Here is a 10495-nt window from a genome sequence, read left to right as displayed (position 1 = left end):
TCTCCCCCACAGCTTTATATGTCTCTTATTCTCTCTTTCCACCTGTCTTGCTCTATTTCTTTCCCGCTCTCTCTCTCCTGTGGCGAGCCCCAGCAACCTACCTACTCCTCTGTGTTGGAGAAGAGCACACTCATGGACTGTGTGTGTGTGTGTGGTGACAGAGACAAGGATATAACTAGAGCAGCCCCACAGATCATTGTGCCAGGCAGAATGTGACATTGCTGTGCAAAGTGTTGGGTGCCTCTAAACTCCTCTCCATTCCTCAACCCTCATCTCTCTCTCTCTCTCTCTCTCTCTCTCTCTCTCTCTCTCTCTCTCTCTCTCTCTCTCTCTCTCTCTCTCTCTCTCTCTCTCTCTCTCTCTCTCTCTCTCTCTCTCTCACACACACACACACACACCCTCTCACATCTGCTGCCATATGTTGGGTGTTGAGTGCTCCTTACTATTTCCACATACAGTACACACAAACACACACACACCAAGTCTGCTGTGCTCAGTTTGCAATGCATATGTTACTTCCATCCATTTCAAACAGTGTAATGAAACTTTTAAAAGTGTCACAAGACCTTTCTCCTGCCATTTAAACAATAGCAGTCTCATAACAAAACAAGACCTATACTTCTATATGATTACACCATTGTTGATGTTATAAGCAGTTCAGTGTTACTCTAACATTGTGCTGAGGTCTTAGTAAAATAATAGCGTGCATGGGAGATTTACTCTACTGTATAAACCGAGATTGGTTTGACCGCTGCCTGGCCATACAGTCTTAGGCAGGGTAGTCCAATCAGTGCTCAGCTACAGTAAATGAAAGGAAAAGGGCAAAGTCATGAGGGGCAGAGATGCTCTGCAGGTAATTCCCAACCTAGAGGCCATTACTAAGCTAACATGCCATGCACTGATTAAGATATTCATTTCCCACCTCTCAGAGATGCCATTACAAAGTCATCATCATCTCTCTCTCTCTCTCTCTCTCTCTCTCACTCACACACACACACACACACACACACACACACACACACACACACACACACACACACACACACACACACACACACACACACACACACACACACACACACACACACACAGGGGATGCAAATCCACACACAGTCCTTTAGCAAGCTTAAGCAGAATGACTTCCAACCCATTTTACTAGTGCATTCATTTACATGGTTATTTATTTATATTTAATCTCATAATCTGCTTTTGCCTTGAGTAGATTTGTCTTCTTCCGAAGATGCCCGACATACAGCTAGAGAACACACACATACACACACACAAACACTCTCTCACACACACACACATTCATATGTGAACTGTCAGCCGAATCAATACGGGGCTTAACTTTCATTACATTTACATTTTTACGATGATTCTTCAGTTCTCCCTCCTCCCCCTGTTCCTATCCTTTCTTTCACCACTCTCTCCTCTCTTCCCTCTTTCTCTGTGACATGTATTCTTCCCAGGTCTGTTTGCTGACTGTGCTCTGTGCTCCCCCTACGGCAGCTCAATAATTGTTTTAGAAGTTTATATTGGAACACTGACACAGGGAGACAGAGAGAGAGCTGGAGAGAGAGAGGAAGAGAGAGGGAGAGAGAGGGAGAGAGAGAGATCAAGAGAGGGACAACATGGAATCTTCCTCCTTTCACTCACTCTTTCTTTTTCCACTCACCGCTTATTCTTTTTCTCTCTACCCCCTATTCTCTCGTCATGTTTCCTTTCTCCTTCACTCACCCTCCCCTTCCCTTCTCACTCTTTCTCTCTCTCCCCATCAGTCACATACCTCTATCCTCGCCTCTCTTCTGTTGGGTTTGCCTCAGGCTGTGTTGTGTTGTTTGAGGGGACATTATGTCATTCTCTTTCACCGTCAAATATATAATTACCTGAATAATTGAACCAAATGCTAGCAACCCCCCTCCACCCCTCCGAACCCCCTGCTTCTCTTATAGAGAACAGAACAGCTTTTTGATGCTGCTGACCTCTGATTGACAGTTGTTAAGAGAAGCTTTTCTGAGCTTCACACCAACCTGAACAGAGTGCTGAAATAGGGCCCGGTCTGAAGGTTAGATACAGTATGAAAAGAGAAGGACAAGAGGAGGGAGGAAAGGAGGCTGGAAAGTCTGGCCTGGGAGCCCCCCAGGGCCACAACAAAACCAGGATGGCATACGGCAGGGTAGTGGGCACACAGAGGGCAATTTTGGGCCCTGCACCCACGGTTAGGACCCTAGTGAGAGGGGGAAAATTGGGTGTTATTGTAAGGAGGAGTCCATGGATCTGTTCTGTGTCCTCTGCTATGATGTCATCACTGTGAGCGTTCCAGATGTGGTGTAACAACGTGAGAATAGAACAAACAGTCTGCTAATTGTGTGCTAATTGTGCGCTGTGAGTGGAGGCATTCACAGCACAGGCTCAGTGGAGAAGGGAGAGTAAGTAAGCATGAGGGATGACTAGAGCTCAGGGAAGGAACAGGCAGAGACTTGCCCGCCTCAGATGAACCACTGATACACTATAACAGCGGATGCCTCCAGCGTTGTACACTATGCCAAGACATGACAGTCTCAGACAAATCCCCACTGTGTTTGGGTTAGGACTTTTATACCCTGCTTTTCCTGGCAGTCACAGTGTTTCTGTCTCTATTCTGCTGATCTTAACAGGATTAAAGTTGTGTTAGGACAGACTTGTGCTTGACAACGTAGGCGACAGTATTTTCTTACTTAGAGCTACTCCTCTTTGCTCTCTGTGGAGCATAAGGCCTTAACAAGCCCAGAGGCTACAGTAAACTAACTGTAACTTCACATTTCTTTTGGGAAGTATTCTGTTAAAAAGTGGTCAACATCATCTATCAAGGACAATATCTGTTTGAACCTTGCTAACCTACGGTTCTGTTCAAATAAGTGTTTTGAAGTTAAGCGGATTGGCATCGTAACTTGACAGTATCTCTTGAGATCGAGCACAAACGGAAATCTAAGACAAGCAGATATTAGAGGGCAAAACAAATGTCATAATATTAGCTGAGTGGGTTGTTTGGCTCTAAATAACTCTCTCTTGTTTCCCCAGATAGATAGATAGAGGCCAGTTCTGCAGCAGTGAGCAAAAGCAGGCCAGCGCCGACCCGGCTGGAAACCGGTGGATGCACATCGCTGCCCTCGGATTGGTGGTGGAAGACCGTTACCGTGGGGACGGCTTGTGTGCAGGGGGCTGATAAGAGGTAGTCGTTTGAATCCAGCAGGATGGAACGAGGCCGCGGGACAGGACTGCATTCGCCAGGGCTCTGACGGTGCGTCACCGATGTATCTGATTATTTACGTGTCTGTCTGTCTGACGTGGCACTGGATCTGAACCATAGACAAATCGACCGCTAGCATCTCATTTGCAGCTCAGCGGAGCTCAGCTGGAGCCAAGAGCATGAGAGATGGAACAGAAGAGAAACATATTGTGCTCTGACGTCATTGGAAAACAGGGCACACTTTCAACCTTTGGATGACTGGTTTGTTTTCAACCCTTTTGAGCAGAGAAAACATCAAATATTGGCCTTAGTGGACAAATGAGTCTGTGTTTGTTCCCTGTCTTGATGGCTGTTCTGAGCTGGGACCAGGAGACCAGTTCATTAGCTTTGATAGGTAAAGTGATTGATATAAAGAAGCTTTGATAAGGCTGATGACAGTGGTGATGTTTACCAGCTTACATCTCCTTTTCAGTTTCTGTTTCCAGACAGCTAGCTGGGTGTCAGGCTTTGACAGCATCGGGGAAATGCTTTTCATCTGAGCCACAGAGTGACAGGAGCTATTATCTATATTATTGTACTGTAGGTACTCAATGAATCACCGTGAATTAATATACGGTTTCGTTCCAACAGTTATTTGATTGTATCAATCGTCTCGTCAATCAAATAGATGCCAGTGTCAACCCATTCACTGTAGCGTATTGTTTTACTGTACCATACATACTCTCAAAATCTAAATGTTTTAGACAGATAAACAGAGGATTTAGTGATTTGGGGTGTTTTCTTTATTATTTTGGGGGCTGAGAATCTTTAAATGTTTTATATGTATAGGAGAAGATGATTGCGCTCCATCATGTTGTGTCTTAGTCAGTAGGTTCAAACCTGCAACTTCTTGCCAAGAAGCTCTCTCTCACACCAATTCACTGTGGCTCCTAGCCTTCCCATTTGCTACAGATGTCGGATCTTAATATTAACTATTTCGCCGCAGGAGGAAAATAATCCTACAGCAGGAGGATTTGAATAAATATTTAAAATGTATGATCGCCACCATGGGACAGCTGGAAGCGGTGTTTGTAGGCTATACAATGCAGTATCGTACCTAGGGGCTATGGTTTGGGGAAGGCTCTGCAAACCAACCGAACTCATATCATAAAGTTTCATCAAGTATTCTCAGGCTTGCTAGAGGATTGTGAACTGACATAGCGCTGTGGTCTGAGCAGCATGGCTTCGGCTCTGAGCATCACATGTTTGCGCCCAGTACTGGGCAATCATTTTGACACTTTGTATAAATGGAAGCTAATGTTGGTGTAGCATACTGTTATTATTTAACCAATCCAAAGGCTGCTACCTATCTGCCTCCAAAGGCACCTACCTTAGTATGCAGCACTTTTTCAGTAGGTTATTGCCATTTGGGATGGGATTCGAAGGCAGCATCACGTGATAACGCATTCACATTCCACTGAGCGAGAGACGTTTGTAGCCACATTGTAGCCACTTTAGCAGCGTGAGCAACTAGGGCTAGCAATTCAGTGAACAACTATCCCAAAATGGAAATATCTGACACGAATAACAAGTAAACAAGTAACAGAATCGATCTCCTCAGTACCTGTTAATGAAGTTGACACCGACCAGAATAATTATCCTACGGTATAGGGTCCTCCTTTTGCATATTGCTTGGTCTGCTGCTCCATCGGTGGACATGACAGGTAAGATTGCATGCATGATATCATATAGGCTACGATTGTTTTTATAGCTAAATAAGCTGACTGTTTTTACTGACTGTTTAAGAATGATTCATAGCCAGAATAGCAACCTGGAATCAGGGGTAGACGTAACATAGTAAATGTAAATCCGGCACACTCCAATCTGTATGATATGTTACGTTTCATATGGTATTTGTGTATGTCCATCATCCATTTCGTATGATACGTTACGAATTACAATCCACATGATATTTTGCGAATTGCAATTCGTACAATATGTTACAAATTGCAATTTGTACGATATGTAACGAATTTGCTAAACTTACGATATGTTACAAATTCCAATTCGTTGTGGCTAACGTTAGCTAGGTGGTGAATGTTAGCAAAGCTAGGGGTTAAGGTTAGGAGTTAGGTTAAAGGGTTAAGGTTAGGGTTAGGGTTAACTAACATGCTAAGTAGTTGCAAAGTAGCTAAGAAGTAGTAAGTATTTGCAAAGTTGCTAAAATTGTCCATGATGAGATTTGAACGTGCAACCTTTGGGTTGCTAGACCTTTACGTTATACGCCTACCAACTTTCGTTTTTGCCTTAAGTAACCTTCTGTCTTATGTAACCATACCAAACGTAACATATGATACTAATGTCTGTGTTCCGGATTTAAATTTACCATGTTATGTCTAGTCTATAAGACCAGGCTGAGAATAGTGGAGTTTCACTGTGAAGCTAATATGCATTACAGCTGCTGTTTTTTTTCCTAATGAGTAGGCTTGCATTGTGATTAATTCATACAACTATCACACCCATGCATATTATTAAATGGCACAGGTGTTCAAGAAAACATGGTTTTATATATTTGTTGAACACTAATATTGAACGGTGATATGGACTCTATCTAGATTAGAAGGCCTAGGCTAATCCATCCTAATGTAAGCTAAATGCATTGCTGACCACTGCGCCCGAGTGGCGCAGTGGTCTAAGGCACTGCATTGCAGTGCTAGCTGTGCCACTAGAGATCCTGGTTCGAATCCAGACTCTGTCGTAGCCGGCTGCGACCGGGAGACCCATGGGGCGGCGCACAATTGGTCTAGCGTCGTCCAGGGTAGGGGAGGGAATGGCCGGCAGGGATGTAGCTCAGTTGGTAGAGCATGGCGTTTGCAACGCCAGGGTTGTGGTTTCGATTCCCACGGGGGGCCAGTATGAAAAAAATGAAAAATATATATAAGTAAAAAAAAGAATAATAAAAAAAGAATAATGTGTGCACTCACTAACTGTAAGTCGCTCTGGATAAGAGTGTCTGCTAAATGACTAAATGTATAAAGGATAACATGTCCAATATAATTCTATAAATGCATATCAAACAAGAATATATATACAATCAAATGAATACAGCTTTGTAATATTGTTGATGCCTTTCTCTCTCCTTGCAGGGGATTAGACAGATGAACTGCAGTCACCAGATGACCAAGCCTCAAAACCAGAAACGTGGAGACATCACCACTTTTAATTTGGAATAAATGTTAAAATTTTTATTGGTTTTCCTTTGTCTGTGCGTGAGTCCTTAAAAAACACAGTAAATTGTACAAAATAAGTAATTCCCAAGTGAGGGACATCAATGAGATTAACCTCCAACATTCATAAACTTGTTCATTACATGAGGGCAAATTTAGTCAAGCCACATATATTTTTTATACACAGGACAGGAGTTTACAGATTTTGGTTCCAGCCCTTCACTAACACCTAATTCAACTAATTATAGTCTAAATTACTTACACACAGTGTAATCCCCTGGGACAGAAATTATTTCTGCATTTTAGAATGAGCTTCATAAATTAGAATGTCCTGACAAATCTGCATGATAACATTGTTATCCTGGGATATCATGATTATCCTGGTGGATTTATTTATGTTATCCACAAGTGTCTGGTATGGTCATTTCTTATCAAGATCTGGGGTAAAATAACCCTGGAATGTCCATATTGGAAAAATGTAACTACATCAAGTCAATCGGGGGATTGAGTTATTTGTGCCAGAACGGCGTGGGCCAGAATCAAACCCACGCTGACACAGTAGGCCTATATGTGCCTCGCATCAAGGGCTTTTGTGTGGGATGAATAGAGTCGCAAGTAGGAGGTATTTTATTTTCAAAAGAGAGCACTCTTAGCATTGCTCATTGTGTTTCTATAGCCTGTGCTGTGAGGGACGAAAGTATAGCTGAGGAGAGTGGAGAGCGCTGGAGATGGAAAGAGTGAGATAAATAGATAGATAAACAGAGAGTATGTGTGCAGAGTTCTCACAATTTCTCCCTGTACATCAAAGCAGGACAGCAAGTAATGAACTATAGGCCATAAGTATGTACAGTATTTTGATTAATTTCATTCTGACTGCATAAGAAATATACAGAGCATATTTGAATACTGAACATTATACATTAGGGGGTTTGAGTAATGTAGGAATCCGCAGAAAATTGGTTCAGAGTTTTGGATGGAGAATGCCCTAATAGAATATTCTGGGATGATTCTGAAATCTTGAGCTTTTCCTCGATCAGGACTGCAGAGGATCAAGAGCACTTGCGTCACAAGCCGATGTCCCCCTTTGGCGTTATAATCTCTCTCTCTCGTTCTCTCTTTCTGTCTCTTTCTGTCTGTCCTTCTCTTTCTCCATCTCTGTTTCCTCTACACTATTAGAAAAATGTGCTAAGTAGGACCATACAGGGTTCTTCGGTTTGTCCCCATAGGGGAACCCTTTTTTTCTATCTAGAACCCTTTACGTAGGGTTCTTCAAAGAACCCCTTGTATATGGTTATACTTTGAACCCTCTATGAAGGGTTCTACCAAGAACCATTTTATCTTTGGAGGGTTCTTCCTAGAACCCTTTTATCTTTGGAGGGTTCTCTATGCACAGTTCCACGAGCCTTACTAGCCTTTCAAATGTAATTATTTATGAGAATACATTACATATATAAGGCCTTTCTTTGAGGACCTAGTTATATCCTAACACAGGGGTGTTAGGAATCTCCTGGTTTACAGGCCACATCAGGCCTGCAAGTCACATTATTCTGGCTTGCAAAGTGATGTGTAATTCCTTTTGGAAACCTGCTTTCAGAATGACTGCCAGGGTAGGGAAGATTGAATACTGAGACTACCTCAATCATCTAAACTGGAACAACCGTCTCAGTAACGGGTGCAATAAGTCCAATTACTAACAGATTGGATTAGTTTAGGAAAAAAAATAATGTTATTTATCTTTGCATAGCATCTAAAACTGTATGTCTCCCGCTATGTATCAATATCTCTCTCCCCTCCTCTCTATATCTCTCTCCTTCTTCCATTTCTCTTTCTCATTCCCACTGTCCCCTTCTCTCTCTCCATCTCCCCCCAAACCATATTGATTCTTCTTTTTGATTTGACACAGTGTTATAACAGACACAGGGTGCACTGTGCTGGAAGAGAGCGGCCCAGGAACTGACCTGTTTTGAGATGAGAGAGAGAAAGAAACATGTATTTTGTACCTCTCAGTTCAACCAAGATGCATGAACAGGAGAACAAACTAGGTTGTACATTACAACTGCTCTTAGAGGATTATGGACATGAATGAAATGCTTCTTTATTATTAACTATCGACCTGATTTGAGAGATATTGTGACTCTGAAAGAGAGAGAGACGAAATGAGAGGGACAGACATCAAGAGAGCGAGAGAGAGTGAGAGAGAAGAAGAAGAAGAAGAAGAAGAAGAAGAAGAAGCTATAAGTGTTTGTTCTCCTGAAAGTGATGCTGTTTGGTATTCTCTGCCCAGGACAGATGTCTGATCTTTCATGCCAATACCACAACGTTACAGATGACGCAGTAGGTAAATGTTTTCTTTCTATCTTGTTCATCTCTCTGTCTGTCGGCCAAAACATCCCATTCATTCTTGGTCTTTGTGTGCTTGAATCTTTATCATAAGAAATGTCTTTACTAAACTGCAGTATAGTATTTTATAACTGTGGCTTTACTTTCATTATACAACTGTGAGTCACAAAAAGTGTGAAACATAAAAAACACTTGTTTGTTTCACATTTGCTTTTGGGCTCATTGTGTAATTATGTTGTATATTGTAATTAGAATCAAGTCAATGGCCCTGCTAATTGTCCAGAAACAGTTTAGCGTGGGCTGATGGTAATTACCTCATTGCTCCCTCTAGCTGCTTCGGGGTTTGGGTGGAACCAATGAGAGATGTAATGCATGATCCCGAAATCTGTTGATTTGTGTATGCTTGTTGACTAGAGCTGTATCTGTGAATTTTGTGAATTTGTCACTATAAAGTATTGTCATGTGTTGACCTGAAAAATAATAATTTCCACGTGAGTGGTCAGTAAAGGTAGGTATTGTTCTGTAACTTATCGCATTCCTAAGTCAACAGCCAAACCCTGCTGAGTGTCAGATGGCCACCCAACCTTATATTGATTCCAGATTCCATCTCTCTCCAAACAACGTGGTTCACTGGGTCAAGAAAAATTATGGGATAATCTGATCAGGGTTTAGTGAGTAGGTGGTCTTGTCATATTAATTAAAGCTCTTACTAACCCCTCTGCATAGTTTCACTCTTTCTGGGGGACCCCATGTTTTACCTTCTTTGAAATCAGACCTCTTTGTTTTACCATAGATGTTTATTTATTTTCCAGTGCAAATTGCTAAAGATTTGGACAATGGGTATAATTTTCTCATCTGTTTCTGTACTACATTGTTGTTGTTTTGTTATTTTGCCTCTGCTGTTTATTCTCTTACGGAGAGGCTTTTTCCAGCTGTGGTCTTTTATATGAGAACATGAAGTGCTTTTTTATTAAAGTCAATTCAATTGGTCTTTCAGCTGCTCAATTGGCAAAACATCTTCATCCTTATCCAGCGAGACCCAGACTGTGATTACAGCTTAGAGTGTAAAACTTATTTATGTTTCACCATAGAGTAGCAGGCAGCACTCACTGGCCAAACACCAAACACTGCTGCTAATGTGGCGCTAAGCTCAATAGCCTCTTAGCTCTCTCTAAGGAGAACAGTGGAAGAGTTTGTTACCTCTCCCTCTCAAGCCTACTAATCATGCTGCATTGTCTGTGTTTGCTAGCAGGCTACTCTCTCTGCCTTTGTTGTGGTTGTCAAGCCAGTTTCTCTCTCCCACCTCTGTGTGTCTCTCTCTCCGGCTGCCACTAGAACCAGGAAGTAAAGAGAGAAAGAGAGAAAAAAATACCCAGCAGCTGAGGAAAACAAGGAAGTGAATGCAGCCAGGGCCTGAGCTTCAACTGTGAAGTGAAAGAAGAGCAGGCTAGAGCACAGAGAACAGGGCAGCTGTGCTAAGGAAGTGCTAGCTAGCTAACGTCAACACTGGCTGTGCTCTCCGCGGCAGAGAGAGAAACAGAGAGTGACAAAAAGCGAATGAGACTGCAGAGCCTGCCTCACAGATATACCAGTGAGTACACATTGGAACCGAGCTTCACACGGGTAGGCCCCACAGGGGGAGAGAGAGTGTGTGTGTGTCGGTGTGTGAATGAGTCAGAGAAACGGAGATAGCAGAGTGGAGAAGAGAATTGAAGAGTAG

The 10495-nt window shown here is 42.5% G+C and overlaps 1 protein-coding gene across 3 annotated transcripts in view; it reads left to right on the top strand.

The window, feature by feature from the left end:
- The first annotated feature begins 10094 nt into the window (after positions 1–10094).
- Positions 10095–10495, top strand: part of LOC121532199 (tripartite motif-containing protein 44) — a 109956-nt gene continuing 109555 nt past the window's right edge. The window contains exon 1 of one of the 3 annotated variants that reach the window (XM_041837983.2): positions 10095–10366. In XM_041837983.2, coding sequence (XP_041693917.1) covers positions 10333–10366 — 34 coding nt within the window. In that variant the 5' untranslated portion in view covers positions 10095–10332. Of the gene's footprint in view, positions 10399–10495 lie in introns of all 3 variants that reach the window. The other 2 variants (XM_041837985.2, XM_041837982.2) reach the window with 2 other exon arrangements.

This window comes from Coregonus clupeaformis, chromosome 19, assembly GCF_020615455.1.
Source record: "Coregonus clupeaformis isolate EN_2021a chromosome 19, ASM2061545v1, whole genome shotgun sequence".
NCBI lineage: Eukaryota > Metazoa > Chordata > Actinopteri > Salmoniformes > Salmonidae > Coregonus > Coregonus clupeaformis.
Note: the sequence above shows the minus strand (reverse complement) of the source record. Positions and strands in the feature narration are given on the sequence as shown.